Genomic DNA, 22,615 nt, shown 5'->3' on the forward strand with positions numbered 1-22,615 from the left:
CAGGATTTCTGTGTTAAGAATTGATTGGAAAATGCAAACTATGTTGTACATTTATTTACTATCGATTTAGATGAGACCCCCTCACTTTAATTTACCCCCATACAAGGGACAAATATTGCTACATGGCTTAACTCATGACTGATAAGATTTAAACCACAACCGTATGTGGTTTAAAAGTTGTGGTCTTTTCTTTAATAAGTTGTGGGGTTTTTCTTTAATTAGGGAAGTAAAGCTAATTTTGAGTGGTCAGATGGAAGTGACTTCGACTACTATCCTTGGGAATTAGAAAACTCAAATACTACCGAGAACTGTGTTCTGTTGGATACTAAAGGAGCTTGGAACCGTACAAAATGTACAAATGTTGCTGAAGGGGCCATTTGTTATAGCCCTCCAAACAGTAAGTGTTATTAAGGTTTCGTGTAGTTGTCTTTTGTCTCTATATGTTGTATTTAGAAGTAGAAATGAAGGTTGAAATACTACACATGATTCCCTCTTTTAAGAAGAGTTTTCTGTCAGGGATGATAAAACACTTTTTAGTACTTCAGAGAGATTAATTCTCTCCATTCCAGTGGTGAAAACCTAAAACAAACCTGGTTAGTTTTTAATCACCTGTGATATGAATATGAAATGTATGTATCTTTTCTGAATCCAAGTACTTATCAAATATGTACAACAAACTTCAAAACCCACTAAAAAACAAGAAAAAATTTTTCCCAAGCCTTTGGGATTTGTCTTACGCTCCTTTTCAAGCAAATTTATCTGTGACACATGAAGAAGGAATGTAAGCTAATTGAATAGTGGTTCTTGGTAGGAGTAGTAGTCCTTGTTAGTACTTACTGTCCTGTTACTCCAGAGAGACTGCGCGCAAACAGCTGCAGCAGAAATAACATCAAGTTTCTTTGTCTTTGCAGAGAGGCAATTTCAGCCAGAGCAAGTGAGCAGAGCCTCAGGATGCCCGCAGAGCAGTGGTGCCCTACAGTGGGTACAGTACAAGGATCACTGTTACGCCTTTGACATGGCATTCTACAATTTTTCGGTATATAATATGGAAGAGGCTAAGAAAGTCTGCCAGAAACTGAGTATGTTTAGATTCTTTATCACATTACAACTTGTAATTAGTCCACTATTTGAGAAGAAATAAAACCCAACAACCAAAAAACCTATGCTGATTATACTTCAACTTTGCCATTTTTATTCTTCTTTAGTTTAGGAAAAGCAATAGCAAACTTTATCTTTGAATATCTGATGAAAATTCTTCATAAAATGCTGCATTGTGCTGACAGATTCTTTGGCACACAGGTATCTGCAAGTAAAATTCAGGTAGCAAGTTGCAGAAGATCATAAATTTAAGGCTTACAGTTTGGAGGAAAACACTTTGTCTGTATACAGTGTTAGTGCTGTTGGCAGTGCTTTCTTGTTATATATCTTTGCAGTAGAGAGCCTGCTAACTTTTCAGATGGTTCAGAGCATGTACTTTATAGATATTAAGGCACATAATATCACTAAAAAACTTAATTTTTAGTCAAATTAAAGGATTTTATCTCTTCTTTGCTGAGCTGCATGGGCAATTGTATTGCAGAGGTCCTGTTAAGCAGTTTCATTTACAGAAGTTTTAATCACCTTAACTGAGAGGTTAGTGACTATCATAACTTTCTTTTATGGAATTACAGTGTGAAGTTGAACTCACTATTTAGGATGAAAAAGAACCAGTCCTGGATAGTTTTCTGTTGAGTCCGACTTGGTCTGATAGTTGAAAGTGAACTTTCTCTAAATTAAGCTTCTGGCTTGTAAAGAATGGGTACTCTCTGAGCATGTCTATAGTATACCCTTTCCTCCCTCTTATTCCTTAATTACTCTAACATGGTATATAAGAACCTGAGACACAATGAGAGCATTAATTTAGAAATTAACTTGACTCAGCAAAATGCTGAACTTTTGTTCAAGTATATTTTTGAAAAGGGCTTATTACTTGGACAAGGCTAGTAATTTTCAGTGGGCATATCTTTTGATACCTTCCATGTATGTAGTCTGCAGCTGCGGTAAGTTTACTCCCATTTTATTTTTTTATAACCTACTAGAATAATCAGTCATCTGAAGCCATTTTTTTATAACATGCTGTATTTTAGGGGATGGGAGGTTCATGTCTTTATTCTGAAGGTTACTTCAAGCTTATATTACAAGCCCAGATCAGCAGATCTTTTCCCACAGAAATTATTCCCACAGAAAACTCCATGTACAAGCACCATGAAAAATCTTTAAAGTTGCAATTCTGACTGGTTTCCTCTGCCACTTAGGTCCTTCAGCCACCCTTCTGACTATAGTTGATGCTGAGGAAAATGCATTTGTGAGCAAACACGTAAAGGAACATGATCTCATCACCAAGAATGTATGGCTTGGCCTGGCTCAGAGCTCTAAGGGTAAGAAGTAGCAACTATGTGTGAGCATTAATGTTTCATGTGGTAAATGAAAATGCATAAATCCTCAACTAAGAATAGTTTCATAGTGTTGGTAGCCTACAGTAACTTCTGCTTGAGGTTGGAATCCCTTATTTAGCATTATAAAGCCCTTTGGACTTCATTGTAGTAAAATCTCTTCTTATTGCACACCTAGGGTAATCAGGAGTTACTGAAAATCATTTTTCCCAGTGCTGCTTTTGGTGCCTAATGGTTAAGCTGCGAATGCATCAATTGCTAAAGGCCCAGAGAAGAAGTGTGGCTGAAAGTTACATGTTCATGTTTACTGCTTTTAATATATGAGATGCATAATCAGCCCTGTTCCTTTTAGCAATGTAAAGAAATCAACAGATTGTGAATGACACTGTGTAGCATTACAGCATGTTTTGGTGATCTAAACTAAGCAATGTTTTTTCCCAACAGGTCAGTCCCTGAACTGGCTGGATGGCTCATCAGTTAATTATGTCAACTGGGAGAATAAAACTGCAGAAGCCAATGAAAAATGCAGTGTTATCATGTCCAGAACTGGCATGTGGTCCAAAGTTGACTGCAGTCGTAGTCAAAGCAGAGTGGTTTGCAAAGCTCCTTTAGGTACAGAAGCGTTGCCTTTAGTGGAGACTTAATTTTGTAGAGGCTGTTTTCAGGGTTTTCTGGTTTGTTGGGTAAAGTCTGTGTTGAAATAACTGAAGTGCAATTCACAAAAGAACCCATCAAGTACCTCTGCCTAAGCAAGAGCCTTCTGTTGTTGTTTAGCCATAAAATTGCATTCAGAGACAAATTGTCTAGGAATTTACTTCTCCTGGCTCCCACTGTCCACTCAGTGAGTAAGGGAGAGAACTGAAATGTCCACTTAAAAGTGAACATAGAGTAGTTGTTGTTGCTTCTTACCACAGTGTATCTGTCATGGGTGAGTCTGTGTAGGTGGAATCAGAGTTCTGCTTATAAGAGATGCTGAGTAAGCAGGTACTGCAGATTGTTTTCAGTCTTGAGGAGGCTTCTGGAAAGAAGCTCCAGAAAAAGGCTCAGGCTGCATGTTACTTCCTCATGCTCTGCTTTGTACAGGAAAGAAAGCAATTACCTGAGCATTGAGCAAGCAAGTTCCTGAGAAGCAGTGAAATCTTTCTGATTTTGTTTACATTTTCACTGAGGTGGAAATGCAGGAATAGATTTGACTTCATGCTGCTAAGGAAGACCTCAGTAAGATCTTTTCAGTCTGAAAGAGGTATAATTATGTCCCATTCCAAGAGCTTCCTTCCAAGAGTCCAGGACTTCATTAGATTTATGAGGTATACAAACCTCTAAATGACTGCAGCATTTACAAGTAGGTTTTTTGACCTCTGGAGGTCCCTTCCAACCTAAATATTAGTAAATTAACAACAAAATGATCAAAAATAAGCTAATGCATACCCATATGAATAAGCATCTAACTTCCCATATGATGAAGCGAAGACTATTAATATGATGAAGGAGTTTGCCTTGACTTCAGCTAAATGCGTGCAGGAAGAGTGTAGAGCTACCTGAGCATGAACCCCATGACAAAATATTCTTGCCAAAACTCTTAGAGAATAACTGTTTGTCTTTTGCTCTGTTTCAGGTTCTAATCACACTGGTGTGGCTGTAGCATTTGCCCTGCTAGTTATCTTAGTCTTTGCTGGTGGACTGGTGTTGTATCTCTACAAAAAGAAGCGTCTTCACTGGAGTGCCTTCTCTTCAGTACGCTATCAAAGAGGGATGAACGATGATGAAACGGATGATATGTTTGCAAAAGATGGCTATTGAGAAACTTCCTTCTGGTTAATTTAAGAAAGAACTTCACTGTGTGAAGCCATAAGAAATTAGCTGCTTGATGTTTTATTACTTCTTTTTGGAAAAGTAATAAGGTTATGAATGGGGGCTAAAATTTGTTCTTTTATATGCAAGTGCAATTTTCTGATAAAAAGTCAATAATAATTATTTGGCCTCAGCCTTTCAAGATGCAAGGTTTCCAGAGTTCTGTTGTATTTTTTTAATTTATAGCATTTTCTCTTTTTACTGGAAAGAGCTTTTAATGGAATAAATTAATGCCAACAGCACTTCATGCAACATCACTTTAATGAATACATTTAAAATTTACTTCCCCCAATGCTCTGACTTATACTAGGATTAAATACCTAACTTTATAGTTACCAGCCTGTAACTTCATAGGTTAAATATGTCATCTGTCCAGGAAGATAAAAGATATGTCTAAGGAAAGAGTGAGAAAGAATATATGGTAAAAAAACTTGTGTACATAAATGCTAAAAATACTTGAGTATTTTACATAAAACTTAAACTTGATTTTTATATGATGTGTCACTGTAGCCTTTCCTATGCACTCCAAAGAAAGCTATAAAGGAAAAAAGGGAAGACAGAGTTGTATATATTAATTACTAAATTATTTGATCACTTAATGTTTTGAAGAAGTCTTTTGACTTTTTTAATGCACAGTACAAAGAACAAGCGCATTTACTTTTATGAAGGAGGATATGCAAAAAACCAAATCCGTTCTGCATGTGGTGGTGTCATGAGATGGTAAATGGGAATCCATTTGGACTGACGTGCTGAGAAGAGTACTACTGATTTATCTGAAGCAGCGGTGCGAGGTCGCGATGTTCAACTGCCTTTTTTTCCTGCAGTTTACTTACGTTGATGGCACTTTTCTTTGTTCCTGTTTGCACTATTTTGATAAGCGAATGTTTATCATTTGTGTTGAGAAATAGAGAACTCTTTATAGATACTATTTTGAGCCTGTTAAAACAAGAGCCTGAAAGGGGCAACTTAAAGGAGCCATTGTGGTAGTTTGCTGATCAAAGAAGTAAAGCACTTTTGTTGTTTGTTTGGTACTTTGGGCACAATTGTGAACAGTTGCTTTCCAGAGATAACTTATAGAAAAAGTAGTTTTGATGTTAGTTACTGTGTAATGAAAATAACCTTTATTCTTTAGCTTACCCTGGTATGAGAAGTGTTTGAAACGTTGCAAAGCCTGGTTCCTGATGTCTTCTGGTTAAGCTTATATGCCTAAGTGCTTTGCCAAATGACTTTTAACTTAATGGACTAGAAAAAGTGTTGGTTATTGTGTTTTTCTACCTACAGTAAAAAGTGGGGAGAATTATTTAGAAGTTCCCATGTTTTGAGATTTGCTAGTTTTATAGATGTTTATACTTTGAGCATTTTTAGGTGTGAATCTGAAATGTAAAGTGTCAATTGGTAGTAAAATCCTAATTCAATACAAAAGAATATATACTTTTTATTAAAAATTTTATATTTTATTCTTATGAATGATGTAAATAATTTTTTAAGGCCCCATTTCTCATGTTTGTTTCATCATACCCAAGTTGTCTAATCACTGGTAAGTCTTTTTTGAGTAAGCACAATGGCCTTAGTGCAGGTGAATAACCCACTTCATTTGAAATACACAGATTATTTAGGAGTACCGTTATTGAAAGAATAAAGTTAAATAAACCACTAAAGTGCTTACACTGGTTTTATTTCCATGGAAGCAGTTATTAGAGCTAAGGAACAGCTCATTAATCACTGGGTAAAAAAGCACATAGCACAGGGGCTGTGATCGGAATTAAGGCAAGTAACGATAAGAAAACTTTAGAGATAATAAATATCTTTGATGTATTTAAAAAGAATGCTGGTAACTTTCTTTTTGCAGTTGAAAACTTAGTTTATCATGGAATTTGGTTATACCTAGCTTTTATCAAGCTGCTTCAGGCTTACACAGTAAGTGAACATTCCTCTGTGCTGTTTTGTTTTAATCAAGGTGTAGTTCATTAGCACGTCGAGGCCCAAATTAACTCCAAAGCAAAGTATAAAGGCTTCCAACATAACTTCTCATAAAATATGGGCAAAGTTAAATTACTTCCAGCCAAGTTAACACTTGTAATTAAAGCATGAGATGTATTCATTTTAAGTACCATATGAAGTCTGAATTCCAGAGCTCTAAAATCTGCAACTGCTGGTCAAGGGGCAATGTTATTTTTATCTCCAGTAATAGCTTGCTGGGAGAAACATCCTATTGTGTAAGATGACTAACAAGGTCATCTGTTTCACAAACATAACTGAAGATGATGCACAGGGAAATGGCAGCAGAGAAGTGAAGTGCTTTCCCAGGTCCCAGAGCAGTGGAGTTGAGAAAGCATCCTTCATCCCAGAGCACAGACTGACCACAGACTGTGGTACCTCTAGGGAAAAAATATACAACTTCAGTTCCTCTTCCTGAATTTTGCCCAGTCCCTGGAGACTCTGGATCATAGAAAGGTTAATCTACATCTGCCATTACACCAGCCAGGATTTTTATTTTAGCATATTACTGCATCAGTAACTTAATTGACATAGAAATCAACAAGTGTTTACACTTAAGCACCGTTTGGGCCTGATGCTTTTGTTGTACTTCTCAGCATTTTTTCCCTTAAACCAAATGCACCATCTGCTCATTGCTCTGTACATATGTTATGCATCTAAACATTTTTGAAAGGAGGAAGTAAATTGTGTGGCCTGCCAGTGGTATTTTTTTGGTGTGGCTGCAAATAAACTAAGACCATACATTACAATTTTTGTTGCTAAAAGTCAGAACTACAGTTTGGACCCTTTATGGGTCTGCTGTTGCTGTGTGTTTGGAGCACAGTGGGATATGTAAAACCCAGCTTTCTAAAAGTCAGTCAAATTCCTTGTGTTGCCAAGAAGTATATAAAGTTCTTATTGACCAAATTAAACAGACTTTGCACAGTTCTAAAGCAAATTCACTGTGAGCAATATTGAAGAACTAAGCTTAGGAAAAACAGGAGAGTAAAATTCAATTGTCACTCTAATGGACCTTTCCCATTTAGTTCTGGAGTTTTAAGATGGGAGTTGACAAAGCGCTAAAGAAGGTAATTTTCTGTTAATAGCAAATTAACTTCCAAATGGTGCATAACATAAGTGCCATTATAAAATGCTGTTATCTTGGTTTTATTCCTTTATGGCTAAGCCACAACAATGGTATTTTCACATTGAAAACTCCTGTGCACTCTGTCATAATATCTGTCAGTAACTTAAGATTTTTAACAGATTTGAGGGGTAGGAGAGGATACCAGATGACGTTTTTATTGTGATTACGCAGTAATGCAACACAGACGGTAAGTCCTTATGGATTGCTTTTTGCCAATGCAGCAGGGACTATAATTACAAACAGAACAACAGTAATTTTTTTGTTTTGCTACTTTTTAGCATAAATAGAATAATTTACTCCAAGATGGCTTTTAAAAAAGTGGAATTTCAGCAATATAAAAGAATTATTTCAAAATGTGTTTTCTTCACTATGCTGGCCCCTTACATGTGCATTTTTTGTTAAAACCAGTGAGAACAGATCTTCTTCTGCACTCTCAGGATGCTCATATGGATAGTAAGAGTATTGCTCCTGCTTTCTATAAAACTTCTCTTTTCAGATGTTATGTGTTATAGTTTCCCTTAAAGAGATTATATAGAGCAGATAAGTTTACAAGACCATGGTGCTATACTTCATAAAAGCTAACAAGCCTTTATGCATATTCAAATTAAACTTTAAAAATAATGGGTTGAGATGATTTTATAGACATGCATGATTGAATGTCATCCCCATTAGCAACCGAACTGCTTTCTCTTTCATTAAAATATCTTTATTTTCATAAACATGATCTGGGTATTTGAAGAGCACCTTGTGTTACATGAGAATGAATTATATGTGTGTGGCTAATAGAAGTCACATTTACCCAGGATCAGGAGCTGCTTTGAGGGCTGGGTTTCCTATGTTGTCTCCTGTGGCCACCAATCTTCTTTGTACCTGTTCTTTCTCCTACCAGCTCTGCAGCACCACCAAATGGAGAACACACCACCACAGACACAAGAGCCAATCGGGCAGCCTTAACACCAGTGCAAGCTGCCAGAAACGGAGACCAGAAAGCACCACTTCCTATACAGAGTAGCAGCCACAGGCCTGAAACACTTGGGATGAACACCACCAATAGCCCCACAACACTGCCACAGGGTGCAGAGAAAGGGCCAGAACAGCCACTCCGGGCAGCTGGAACATCCTCTAACACCAGGACACCACAGCCTTGGCAGGTCTGTTCCCCTCTGCTAGCTCCTCTCCCCTCTTTCAGCAGCCAGGGAGAAAGCAGCTCTCTTGACCCTTGCCCAAGTGCTCAAGACACAACAATGAGGAGTTTGCTGTGGTCAGGAGACAACTCTCCCCTCTTCCAGCCCTGAGGGACTCCTTCCACACCTTCCCTCCTTCTTCAGCCAGGGCACCTCCTGCCATGCAGATTAAGGGCATTTGTAAATGCTTAAAGGCCTTTGTACCCCCCACCAGTCTTACCTTGCAGGCCTTCCTTTGTATTGCTTTGCTCAAAGAGGGCAATTTACCAAGATTCAGCCATCCCAGGGGAGCTGGGAGGAGATTGCTCCTAGTGTAAATACCCCTGTGCCCATGGGCACACCCTGAGAGGGCACCAAACATGGAGCAGCTGAGTTGCCCTCAGCCTCACACTGCAACAGGAAAAAGAAGCAAGGCAGGTAAGTTGCTCCTACTAATGTGTGTGCCTCAGTAGTGGACCTGCAAAAACTCTTCCCAGTGTGTAACCTGTTACTGAGCCAGTTGAGTTTATCCTGACAGGCTGTCACTATTTCATTAGAAGTCAGTCAGGAGTTACAGGTGTTTGCTTTTACAGGAAAAATGTGTTTATATTGGTAATCCTGAGCCTGCACAGGAAGGCCTGAGGCACCGCTGTGCATGGGCCAGTGCCTGAGGGCTGCAAGGGGCCCCAGACCTGCCCCTGGATGCAGCATGGGCAGGAGGTGGAGCTGGGCACACTACCAGCCAGCTGTGCTCTGTAGCCAGCCAGGCTGCCCGAGCCAGGGCAGGGTAGTGAATCTGTCAAGAACCAAGAATCGCCCAACTTAATGCATGTGCCCTGGGTTGCATTCAGACCTAAACACCAGTGCAAAGTCCAGGTGCCCAGTGAGACTGAGTCCTTCCCAGTGGGGGTGAAGGCTGTCCAGCGGTGCTGAAGGGCAGTGCTGGATAGGCGGATGGGGGTAAGTGACTTTCACTGGCAATCCAGTTACTGGCATTCATCTCAGTGTTGACAGTGGCACAGGGCCAAAGTGTATATCCAGTTGTGCATTAGGAATCTCTGGTATAAAAAGTGGCCAAGAGCCTAGCAAATTTGCATTCCACCAATTTAGGAGTTTATATTTTACAGTGGGGGCTGGAATTCTTGTGAGGGATTTGCCTAAAGGCCCAAGGGGAGAATGAAATTTTGAGGCCAATGCACAGAGTAATTATAGAACAAACAGCCTACACAGTGAAAGGCTGTGTGTTTTAGAACAAGGTATAAATAAACAGCTGAAGTTTACAGACAAACTGGTTTAATAACTAGACGAGCTTGTGATACAACTTACCAGAGGCTGTGTCTTTGTATATAAACCATTTTGTGTTTATGGCGTAGGTGCTGATTATAAATTGGCATGAAACTTGTTCATATAAAATAAACATTAGAACATTCACATTTGAATTAACTATTAAAGAAATACTGGGGTGGAGTCCCAAAGGGACTGCACATTACACTGAAAAGGTGATCAAGCAGAATTAAAAAGGGAGTGACAGGGCTTTTAGTTGGCTGCCACCTTGGGTGGTTTTTCATGGCTGCCACTCATAAATGCATTCATGCATGTTGCTGTAGTCATGCTGGACCTGCAGCGGTGCATGTTTGCTATCATGATAGTGATGTATTAGATGAAACAAGGGCAGTTTGAAATTCAGCAGCTGCACAGAAGGGAGACTGGCTAGCTTGTTCCTGCTTCAATCCATGGGGAACAGGGCTGGCCTCTGAGTTTGCCACCAAGAAAAAATTTGGCTTCAGTTGGTGGCAGCCCAGGAAGCAGTGAATGAGAGGGACAGGCCATGCCAGACCTTGATGTGCTTTATCACAAGAGGGATATTCAGGAGAGACATGAGGGCTGTGCAGCCTGGGTTTGGTTTTGACACCCTCTGCACAACCAACCAGTAGCTGCCTGTGTGTGACATAAGGCTTCCTAAGCAGAAAGTAGGCAGAGCCAGTGTGGTTTTGGAAGCAGATAGACAGGAATGTAACAGCTGAAGGAACAAAAAACAACTGCTGAAGTAAGCAGAGGCAGTTCCAGCCTCGAATAAGGACAGTCTATGCAAGGTGATAGAGAAAAAAGAGTATTGGAACAGCTGGAAATCAAATTGCATAGACCAATCTGCAGAGTCCCAAGGCCCTCAGAGTATCTGGCCAAGGAATATAGGAGAGTATGATGATAGGGATTATGCATCACTGCTTGGTTTCCATAACTGTGCACGGATTGAGGGAACTTTTGTCTGCTAGTGGGATAGTCTGTCTGTATTGCTGCCCTCAGTTCTGATTTACCACTTCAGTGACACAAGCTCTTAGGTGAGCACCGTGGCTCGGTCATGCAATTGTGTGTGAAGTGCAGATGGCAGCTTATTTGAGCTAGAAGTGATTTTCTGTTATTAGTGACTTTGGAGGTGCTGAAGAGAAGGGATGGAGCTGATCCTGCAGATTGGGCCTTGGAAGATGATTTACTTCTTTTGCTGCTGCTTTCAGCACAATACCCATCTCTGAACCACTGGGACATCTCCCACTAACAAAAGTTATGATTCATCCCCAGAGAGAATAGCATAAACTAGAAACAAACCTTCCCCGTTGTAGCAGCAAACTGTTTTCTGTAATTCACCCCAAAGGCAAAATTGCTTCTGTGGTGAAGGGTTGTTGTATCTTCATGCCAGTGATGCCTACTTTTCACTTAAAAGTTCTGAGTGTTAAGATCTCTGAGTAAACACCTTAATATGGGCACACAACGCCCATGAGTGAATACAGCCTGTGCAATCCAATAATTTATTAAACTTTCATCTTGTAAAGCCAGTTACAAATTAAAAAAGACAGAAGAAGGAATTCTGTAATAGAAATGAGCAAAGTTACAACAAATAGTAGTGGAGTTATGTTTCAAGTGGGTTCAAGCTGCCTGCAGCAACCCAAGAGCCAGAACACAGAGCTAGTGCAGAGTTAGAACAGGGGTAATCAAGACTAGTCTGATACATAACAGATTGAGTCAGTGTACGGTTCGATACAACGGGTTGCTTCTCAGGCTGCCTCTGCATTCGTGTTTCTCACCTGTGACCTGGTCATCTTTTTATTCCTTGTGACAACAAGGGGGTGTTTATAGGATCCTTCAGTAAAGCTATTTAAGGCAAAACTCCAGCTGAAGTATGATGCACAGCAGTGGCTATCCTCTTAGGATCATGTGGCAAGTGCAGAGTGTTTGCACATGCTGCAGTGCAGTGGAAACAAGAGAAGAGTATGGGTTATGTACAGTGTTTCTTCTTGTACTGTCAATCTCAAAATTACAGTGTTCTGTGACACAGTGTTAGTGACATGGCACAATCTGATGATGAAATGGAATCTGCTCTGTACTGACTCCTGCTTTTCTATGAAATTTTTATTTCATAGCTAATACACCTTAGCTACTACTTCTTCAGAAATGGAGACAGACAATATTAAACGTGGAACAAGGCCCACATTACATACAGTTCTGCAGTTTCATTAAGAAACAGAATGGGCCTTTGCATTCTGGGATCCCAAGACTAGACAAGAGTCATAGAAAATGGCTCGCCACCAGCTTTCTTGTTTTCTAATTCAACTAATTTTTTGATGTGACTGATACTGAATATTGTTTTAAACACTGAAGTCAAGTTTCTGAGGTCAAGAGACTGAAGATGACTGTCATCAAAATTCTGCTTCTTCAAATTGCAGGAGCTATAAATACCTCCAAGAAACAGTTGTTTTGGCAAAACAGCATTGTTTTCAAGTTCTGCTGAGGACAAGGGACCTAGAGGAGACTGGAAAGGGATTTGGGGATTCCATAATGCAAGCAGTTCCTGTTAAAAGCTGGAAGTGGATGACAGGTTTGGCATTTGCTTACATAGAGAAGTGAAAATCTTACCTATAACAATTTATCTAGGCATCTATTCACTCACTAGGAAACAGTTCACTTTAAAACTAAATTTCAGGGACCCCAGTCATCCTAAAATCCCATCTGGAGAACGAAGGATCTTAACGCAGGCAGGCTGGTCAACATAAACCTCCAACCTCTATCTAATACCTGGAGTTTGTGAAGAGCAGCTCTTCTGGAAATGCTAATAAAACAATCTCTCTCTTACACTGTACAGGGGAAAGGCAGTAAATTTTTTTTAGGCAATAGGTGCTGCTTACAATGTGCCTGGAATGGCAGTGGTGCTAGTCCCAAAGATTTTCTCCTATGTTGGAGTATTTAGTAGTTTAACTGAAAGTGCCACTTTTTATAGTCATGTACCTGTGAACTTTTATTGGAAGGTAAAGAATCACCTTGGGTGTTTTTATTTGTTTCTTTGTTTAATGCTCTCTCATGTAGGGTTTGACCTCTCTGTTGGACCACTTGGCTTCAACTACACAAAGGCATTTTCATTCAAAACCAGATCAGATCATTAGTGTATCCTGAAGAAAAAAAAAAAACCACAGTGACTTATATTTTAGGTTTGCTTGCAAAATAAATAAAACAAATATTCTTTTAGCAGACCATGCTATGATCACATGATCCCAGATGTCTGCATGTTCAAAATTCAGAAGGAAGCTTAAGTCTGTCTCCTGTCTTGCAGAAATGATTCTTGTGAATTTTTCTGCCAGCATGACAAGTAATGGTGAAAGCAGCAGAGAGGACACTGAAGGAGAACGAGGATGCTTCTGACTTTGCTTCTTTAAGGTACATTGTTCATCAAACAAGCAAGGGGAAAACAAGTTTTGGGTCATTAGTGTTTAACGACAGTTGTTACTGTTTAATGTCTTTGGGCAGAGGTGCAAATCCTATAGTACTGTAGATGTCACTTCAGGTTTCGAATACAGTAGTCAGCTGAATTCTTAGAAAACATCTTTGCTACACTTGTGCTGGCAAGTTGCGAATACTCATCACTAAACTACTGCCAGTTCATTCATATCACCTAGTCCAGATGCTTGCGTGACTGTCCACACTGGTGGCTGATTTGACACTGCAGCGTTTCTTCACAATCATGTTGATATATGCTTTCATGATCTTTATTATCTCGCCCACCTGGAGAGAGAATACAGTAACAGAGGATAAGCACATTAAAAACCTCAGTCCATTGAGTCATACAGGACATTTTGCTGAAAAAGACTCCCTTGTCCAAAGTCATGGCACAGTAAATTTTGCATGCAATACTAAATGTGAACATGACAGCAGGAAAAGAAATGCTTGACAAGTTTGTGCTCTGTTGTAACAACACTTAAAGAGATTTTTAGCTCAAAGAAAAGCAACTTCAGTGCTACAAAACTTTCTTTTTTTTTCTTTTTTTTTTAATTTGTGAATTACCCATTCATCTATTGGAAGGGAATGAAAAAACCAGGCACAATCATGAGCACCCAAAACTGGAACTTCTCAATGCACTGGAAGACCATTCAACCTCCTTCACTTTCTAACTAGCATATTTTTTTTTTGTTTATCCCTGTATTCAACAAGAGGTACCATGCCCTTTAGGCTTAAGCTCCCTTCATCTCTTCCCTTGGCTTAGTCCACTAGTCAAGAGTTTTTGCAAAGAAACCTGTCTATTCCTTGGAGCTTAACTGAAGTGGCAATAAAACTGAACATACAGCAAGTCTTGTGCTTTCACATACCTGGGATGTTTCAAAGAACATTTCTCTCTCATCCACTGTAATTTTGAAGGTGTTAGGCTGTGGTGCTCCGAAGAAAACAATGTGCTCATACTGGAAAGTTTCTAGAGGTTTAGGATCCCCTCGTTTGTAAACAGACACATTCTCTGTGCTGACTCCAAGCCAGAGATCATTGGGGAATCCACCCTCCTTGCACTGCAGAAAGAGAAACATGACCTTTTGCATAAACGCAGTGGAGAATCAAATAATTTTTGATTCAAGGAAAAGCCCTCTGTCTTTAGTTCCTGTAGGACATTTCAACTCTTCACCCCAATACAAAAAATGTCTGCAGAAGGTATGTTGGAGGCACTTCTGCTGCAATGATTCAGAAATGACATGACTATGAGTAAAATAGTACTTGAGTAGTAAATAATTATAATAGCTAACAGTTCTTATCAGATTTTAAAGTGATGTAGCAAGTCAATATTCCACTTCTTATTTTACAGATAATATAGTGAGTGCAGGCAACTTCCCATGGTGATCCACCTAGGCAGCAACAAAACTGATAAAACTGGAACTGTGGATCTCTACTCCAGCAGACTGAGCACAATGCTGTAAGTGTCCCAGTCTGAGCAGTTTCTGTAGTACTGCTGCAGAACAGGATTGCAGTTTTTGCTGGTAAGGACAACAGAGCTTGGGTTTACTTTTGCTTTCAGTAGCCACCACTTTTTTAACCCCTCCCTCCCCCAGATTCCCAAATTCCATTGTTAGTCCAATGAAGTGGGAATCCATTGTCTCCCTTCATTTACCATGATGTCCCAGCTTGCTTGCTCTGTGCTCTTTGCATCACAACTCTTGGGTATGTGGTACTGCAGGCTTACACTGAGCTTACTAAGGCAAATGCATCCAGTTACTGAAACTCCCTTCTGCTGCTGAGCAATGTGATAACACGGCTCTATCTGTTCTTCAGGCTGATGCCTTTCCTTGCCTGTAGTTACATGAGTTTATACATTGCTCACCTCAACATCGAAGAGTGTTGACCCATAACCTGGCCACTCCTTTACGATGGACATGTATTTCACCATGGCTTGATGCTGAGAGAGTCCCTGCAGCTTGGTCCATTTCTGTGCTATGCTTGCACGAGCAGCTGAAAGCTCTTCCTTCACCCACATCTCCATCATCTGCTCCTCTTCTACCTTCTGCTTCTTTACAGACCCTGTCTTGAAGCTACGTTTCAATGTCCCTTCAAGGAAGCTGGTCCGTCTCCTCTCCAGAGTATGACTGGTAGTGCCACTGCTCTTCGTTGAGTGCAGTATTTTGGATTTCAGTCTGTTAACTGGGTAGATTCCATCAAGGGTCCAACTTATTTTGGAGTAATCTCCATGAAGATACTGAAGCCGCAGAGCTGCTAGGCGCTGCAGAGTGTCCTCTGGTGCTGGAAAATGACCATCTATGAGGCTTTCATGAGCCTACAAACAAACAGAAAGTCCCCCAGACTCATCAGAAAGCAGAAGCACACTTTATTCACAGCTGGGTCCATGTACAGATTCCTATGGCATCTGCCAATCCCAGTAGGAAAGACACAATTCAGGTGGTTACAGCAGACATTGTAATAAATAAGTCAAAGTCTGCAACTGGTCAATGTGGGGGGAACACCCCTTTCTGCAAACCTGGACAGGACAAAGATCTCTGAGGGGCTCCTACCCTGCACAGGAAGTCCTACAATGAGGACCGTTTATGTCTGGAACAGATGAGAGAGACTGGAATTGAGGCAATTTGGTTTTGTGCTGTACCAGCTCCTGCGTGGAGATATATTCAACACCAGAGTCAGATGTAATAAATTCAAGATTCTCAACCTCAGTTTCATTACACAAAAGCAGTTCACACCTCTTCCTCTTTCACTCAACATCTCCCCCAATCTTCTTGCTTCCCTTTGTCTGTTTTTCTGTTAAATCTATTTATGGGGGAGCTTGCCACATCCATTTAATGCCTGGATAACACCTACTCTCCTACTGTTACTTCTCCTTGCCAGTTGAAGCTGTGAAAACTGAAAGCCTTGTCAACAGGGAGTTTGGTATAACTGAGTTTCCACAGAACACCATGATGTCTTGTTCCCAACCGTTCTCTAGACATTCTATAATTGACAATACTTGACAATACTTGACGTTCATTTCGTCTGTGTGATGAATATGCCACCCATTTGACTATCAGTGAGTTTCAGTCTTCATGACTCTGACTGCCTTTAATAACATCTTTAATAATTCTCACCAGCTATGATTTTCTGAGGCAAGGTCAGTGTTCATTAGAAGTCATACAGATGGGACAAATCACACAGCTGGGTGGTGCAGTCAGTTTAGTTTTACATCCCTAACTGGCTCTTTCATACCAGTGTGATCTCTGATCTAAGCATCATCATTGTGCTACGAAGTACAGTGACTTAAAAAACAAGACTACTTGTCAGATAAACATTGTCAACTACATTCTTTTTTCCTTTGTCCGTAGTACTCTTCTAGAGCCTCTCTGTAATCAAAAGAAATTGCCCAAAAGATAGGTTTCATAGTTAATTCTGGTAACACCCCAAGGATATGCTGTTTTTATAAGCTGATCTGCAGACTTTCCAATTTTCTTTACATTTATGTTCTGCAAGCAGCTACTTTCAATGATTCATCTTGAATCATTATCCAAATTTTTATGTCTTTTAAAAGTAAAGTTTAAAAACATTTTATTATCATTGGTCTTACATTTTTTTTAAGCTTTTGCTAATTTTCTTGCTTTTATTCTAATACTCCTCTTACCTAGAAAACTTCACAGTGTACCTTCTTGGTAGATTCCAGGCAAAAATCAAAAACACTAATTCTTCTGTTCCAACCAGCATTCCCTCTTCTAATGAAAGGTAAGCCAATTTTCTGTATACTCATGTGCTTCTGCCACCCTGGAAACCAGGTAACTCTACTGAAGTGAGCTTACCTGCTCAAACATGAAGGCAAATTCCACCCCATCTTTGGGAACATTCTCAATATCCAAGAAGCAATAAAGCTTAAAATACAGTTGCCACTGTCCCTCCTCTTCTTCTTCAGAGCCAGCAAGTCTGTAAGATATGAAAGAGAATGAGAAGGGAAAAAACCAGTAAGGAAAAGAACCACAGTACTGGGATGTCCACAGTGCAACTCACAATCTGAAGGTAACCCTGGATTCTGAAATCCAGTGTTACATCCAACTAGGAATTAAAGGTTTTATGAAACATTCTTTTACCTCTCAAACTTGGCCAAGATATCAGCCACAATCACCCGACTCTCCACAGCACGGTCAACCTGCTGATTATGTTCAAAGAGCGCAAACATATTCCGGCTGTCCTCCATTGCTAAACCTCGGATCAACTTTTCAACCACCTGCAAAATCAGAGAGACACAGATCACACAACAGGTATTACACACACTTTCACACTGAAAAATCAGTACCTCTTCAGGACACTCATAATTTCATACACTTCCATCACGTTTCTCCCTTAGTTACCTCGTTTTCCGAATAATGAATACTAACCCTGAAAGACGATTCCCTGTACTTATATTTGATCATCCTTGCTTTTCTTCTCTGAACCTTTTCAATTTCCCCTTTTTAAAGATCTACCCTTTTTAAGATGGGGAAATTAGAGCTCTGCACAAGATATAGGCACATAATGGATTCAGATGGCATGACATTCTCAGTTCCTCTAATAACAATTCCACTTTTTCCTCTGTTGAGCACTAATGTTTTCACAGACATGACTACTGCAACTTGGAATCTTGCGTCTGACCTGCCAGTGATTAAGTTACTGCTAGAATATCCCTTTCAGAAGGATTCCATTACGAACTGGAATTTCTACTTGTCCAGAAAACTGTGTTTAGCAAGGCTTCAGAATTAGTACCTTTCCAATGGATAGAACACCAGAAGTGTTTAGATTTTGCAACACAATTGTCAGGTGATATTCTACAACATGGGCACTGGCCTTGTAGAATAAGCTGAAACTTCCCTACAGATACAGCAAAAAAGTTATAATTTAAAAAAAAAATAAACAAAAAAACAAAAAACGAAATTAGGAGATGAATGGGTAAAAGGTGTCTCTTCATCTGGTTAATGCTACTAATGCATTACCTCCCCAGCGCTGGTGTGGGAGTTGATGGTTATTTTACAGGAGCCGCCGCCATGGCAGTACACTGTTGTGGTCATTTCTTCACGTGTGAGAAGAGCCTGTATTTCCTCCTGGGAGGGCACAAACTCCCTTGTCTTTGTTCTCTTCAAAGAGTCACTTATGAATTGTGCATACCTGTCTATTTCTGAGTCTGGAAAGAGGTCTTTTACCCTAATTGTAAAAAGAAGTAAAAAAACTCCATTACACATTGAACCACACATTACCATGAAACTTGTCTGGTAGAGATATTGATGTCAAGTGCAACCACAAGAAATACAAGCTTATTTCCTAAACCATGCAACCTGCTTTTACTAGTCATTTGAAAGTGACTTCAGTGACATTGCTCAGCAACGTGTGAAATAAGCAGTTCAAATTATCAGGAGTTTAGTACCAGCTGAAGACAGTACAATTGACTACCTCAATTTACAAAACTGAGAATAAAAACTATGAAATCAAATGTAAACTTTTTTCATTTATTCTTAATGGTTTTTTCATTTACTGGCTGTGTTTGAGCACTTTTACAGTATATTTGAGAACTAAGAAGATAGAAAGTAGATGCTTGTACACAGTTCTCTTCCCTCCAAGGGCAGCATGTCTGAGTATAAAAATATCTGCAACTGCAGTGGTAAAACTATGAAATGGCTACACCGAGTATTCTTCAGCACCTCTCAGACTCAGGCCCTGGGTGTAGCTATTTGGTGTACTGACACAAAATTCATCTCACTCTTTTCTAGCTTGTAAATAATTAAATAGATTTTATTGATCTTTCTCATCATTCTCATCATTAAGAATAGAGAGAGGCTACATGTCTGCAGCTCAGCCCCAACGCAGACTGCTTTGGAAAGCTGCATTAGATGCTGAAGATGAATTGGGAAGAAATGGAAATTACTTAGTTCATGAAAATGGGAGGCTGAAGCAGATTAAAATTAAAAATTGTAAGCATTATGTGCTTACTTAAGCAAACAAATATTGAAAAATTATAGTTTGGATTTACAGTACATCTCCCGTTCCATAGTACACATTTTGCTTGTGCCAGCTGCAGGGTAGTACACATTTCAATGAATATGAAGGTTTGGCCCTCACCTTTCCAGCAGGTTGATAATGTTTATATGTACCTTAGTAAGCAGTAGGTCATCAGCTGTAAATCCACTGTAACACAGTCTCATGGTATTCTCTTTGGGTAACTTACATGCCACATCCTTTTGACACAGTAGATGGATGGCAAGGGGGGAGTTTGAATACACAGAACAACTAGTACCAAGAATTGTGTGCAAAAGCAGGAGGCTGGAACACCACAGGAAGATGTTTCCACAGGAGGAGGGCAGGATAGGTAACTACAAGGGGCAGTGGAAGATAAGCAGAGTAAAAGGAAACAGGCTGCAAACCGAAGGGACATTTACCTTCGAAGGTGGAATTTGAGGTAGCGCAGGATCCCTCTGCTGGGCAGGAAAGTGCAGCTCATACAGCACATCAGCTGCCAGTGGTGCAGGTTCCCAGTACTGTTGGGATGTGGCATGTGGTTAGTTTGCTTGATGAGCTGACAGTACACTTCATCACGAAGAGGCTTTAAATCATGGCAGGTCTGCAGGATGCCTTGGATAATGGGTATGGGGTCAGACACCGTCTCGATTTCCTGAAGGGAGTTGAAGATCTTCACTGCTTCATCCTGTAAGCTGCTGTAACCCTTCTCTTGTTGCACTGGGAAACAATCACAAAAGTGACAAGAGGTGAACATCTCCCTCATTTTGTAATGGCCCAGCAACACTACAAGCAATTGTACTACTCTGTACAGCAACCTGAGCTCATATCCTGAACTTAAATTTATCCTCAAAATTCATTAATACTTCCCCTATAAATGTTCAAATGCAGTTTTAAGTAGTGTTTGCCAACATCTCACTTTGCACCACTGCAAATTCATGTCTGGATCTACTGTGCAGAAAAGCAGAGTGATGCTTTTAAGGGAAACAAGCACTGAAATCTAGTTCAGGCTTCGGTGTCTGCAACTGAGGTGCCTAAATGCAGCCACCGAAGCCTGGCTTGTATACTTTCAAAACTCTGTGTTGTGCCTGTATTAGCTTTGACCCCTGAGCCAACAAAGAACTTTCACAAATTGTGAAATTGCGCAGATGCAGCTTTTACCTATTGTTTACATTTAAAATGCTTAGACCAAAACTGCTTACATTTTTTGAGCACCTGAATGTCTGCTCTGAATTGCTCAGACATATGTGATACCATCCTGCTGCAGGCTTGCATTCTGCTTTGCAGATCTCTGGGGCTTTAGGTCCTTCTGAATCTCCTGTACAGCCACTGCTTTCCCAGTGCCCATGCATGAATTGTGCTATTCCAATACGCAGCCCTGTACAGTAATTTATACAGAGTAAGTGCTTGCTCTGTAATTTTTCTGTATTTCAAAATTTATTTTTTCTGGGCTTTTAATCTGCCACATAATTGGATCCTTATATCACGACAGATAGCAAGCAGCTAATACTCTTTCACTTTCTCCATAACAGTCTTCTGTCCCTAAAATCTTCTTTCTGGGCTGAACAACCCCACCTTATTTAGTCACTTAATTGTAGGTAAGTCCCTTGATGCCTTTGATCATCTTTGTGTAGCTTTTTACTTATCTTTGAAAAGATGAAGAAGGCAAAACTGCATCCTGTATTCAAGATGCAGGTGCATGATACACCAATACAGCCATGCAAAGACCTTTTTTTTCCTTTTCTGAGCTTTCAAAACCTTGTGTAAGCTGTTTTGTTTCTGCATATACCACAGGAGTTGGCATTTTCATAAAGCTATGTAAATTTGTGTTCACTCTCCTAAGCAGAGCTAGATCACTACCTATGTGGCAAACTGCTTCGCATATCCACATTGAAAATAATTCCTTAAAAGATTTTGTGACTCAGTCGCTCCACATTAGAGATTCTTCTATAGCTCTTCAGCACCAGCTTTCAGTTTTAGTATGTCAAACAGTCTGGAATCATCAGCAAATCACTTTGGTTTTCTGTTTGCTTATCACACAGTCTAGCTCTTTCATGTTCCTGATGCATCTGAAGAAAGGATTCATTTAGTTTGGTTTTACATCAGCTTCTGTAGGAATACTATTCAACTGACAGCTGCATGATGTCATCTTCTTGTAGTACTTCCACTGGAGCCACTTGCAACCCAGTTGTGGCTAAAGGACAACATGCTGCACGTCCCCCAGAGGGATGATAAACTATCTGCCCCCATTTACTTTAAGATTCAGTGTTCCCATGATAAGAAGCAGTGGACACAGCATACCTTCCGGAGAAGAAAGGGAGAGAGAAAGGGACTCCTCCCCCTCTGAACCCTGTGGGCTACACTGCTCTAAATAGACTTCACCTGCACAGAGAGAGCTTACAGACCAATTTTGTGGTGCTCAGGCCCTCAAAATGTGAGTGGATTCTGTCACTTGGGTAAAATACTTACAGCTGACACTAACATCTCCATAAGGTAGTGGGAGCAATGGGGAATGCAAGGGGTGCTGGGTATATCGCAAGATCGGGTTCCTCCTATATGTCTGTTCCACTACTTCCAAGTTTGTGCTGTTTTCCTGAAAATAAAAAAAAAAAAGAGAAAAAGTAATTATCCTCAAACAGGGACAGTCCTTTGCAGGATGTCCTCATACATTTATGTTCAAGCTGAAGCACCTTTGTCTAAATTTCCGGAGGTCCATAGAGAGACCAGGTGACCAATGCATAACTCACATCTAAAAATTACTCTGTACATTATTTCTGAATCTTAAACACAAGAATAGCCATGCTGCATCATACCACATGTCACCAAGCACAGAATCTTGCCTTCAGACATGGCTTGCAGCTGATACCTAATGCAGGTAACGTAACAGGCACGTGTGGCACAATTCCTCCCTCATATATCCTTTACGCTTTCAACAGTAAATGGTTAATGGACTTTCTGATCACAAATCCACCATGTTCAGTATGTAATAATGAGCCTGTTCTCCTGAATTTGTCTGGTTGTACTACATGCGTTTACAGAAAGAACAACCAAAATTCTGCACATGGTGTTCAAAATCTGGGCCTGCTGCTACCATACAAACTGGTATCACATTCCTCCACATGTTGTCCTATATTCCTTCCCTGACAATATTTACGGTTCCATCTGTCCTTGAACTCTGAGCTGAAATTTTCCAAGATTCTCTACAGTCACTCCCAGCTCTTTCTTCCTGAATACATACTATCTAGTTGCATCTAATTTAGAGCTCATCACACACACATTTCTTCTGAAATATG

The 22,615-nt window shown here is 40.0% G+C and overlaps 2 protein-coding genes across 7 annotated transcripts in view; one reads left to right on the top strand and one right to left on the bottom strand.

Moving 5' to 3' along the window:
* Positions 1-5,941, top strand: part of LOC135417246 (secretory phospholipase A2 receptor-like) — a 106,359-nt gene extending 100,418 nt beyond the window's left edge. For all 4 annotated transcript variants that reach the window (XM_064661085.1, XM_064661086.1, XM_064661088.1 and 1 more), the window contains 5 exons: positions 223-397; positions 912-1,079; positions 2,295-2,417; positions 2,877-3,044; positions 4,048-5,941. In XM_064661085.1, the coding sequence (XP_064517155.1) occupies positions 223-397; positions 912-1,079; positions 2,295-2,417; positions 2,877-3,044; positions 4,048-4,232 (819 nt within the window). In that variant the 3' untranslated portion in view covers positions 4,233-5,941. The remainder of the gene's footprint in view (positions 1-222; positions 398-911; positions 1,080-2,294; positions 2,418-2,876; positions 3,045-4,047) is intronic.
* Positions 5,942-11,360: 5,419 nt separating this feature from the next.
* LOC135417248 (unconventional myosin-X-like) overlaps positions 11,361-22,615 on the bottom strand; it is a 90,874-nt gene continuing 79,619 nt past the window's right edge. For all 3 annotated transcript variants that reach the window (XM_064661090.1, XM_064661092.1, XM_064661093.1), the window contains 8 exons: positions 21,792-21,915; positions 19,745-20,042; positions 18,308-18,515; positions 17,429-17,565; positions 17,144-17,264; positions 15,196-15,645; positions 14,201-14,392; positions 11,361-13,619 (listed from right to left, as the gene is read on the bottom strand). In XM_064661090.1, coding sequence (XP_064517160.1) covers positions 13,506-13,619; positions 14,201-14,392; positions 15,196-15,645; positions 17,144-17,264; positions 17,429-17,565; positions 18,308-18,515; positions 19,745-20,042; positions 21,792-21,915 — 1,644 coding nt within the window. In that variant the 3' untranslated portion in view covers positions 11,361-13,505. The remainder of the gene's footprint in view (positions 13,620-14,200; positions 14,393-15,195; positions 15,646-17,143; positions 17,265-17,428; positions 17,566-18,307; positions 18,516-19,744; positions 20,043-21,791; positions 21,916-22,615) is intronic.

Source organism: Pseudopipra pipra, chromosome 7 (assembly GCF_036250125.1).
Source record: "Pseudopipra pipra isolate bDixPip1 chromosome 7, bDixPip1.hap1, whole genome shotgun sequence".
Classification (NCBI taxonomy): domain Eukaryota; kingdom Metazoa; phylum Chordata; class Aves; order Passeriformes; family Pipridae; genus Pseudopipra; species Pseudopipra pipra.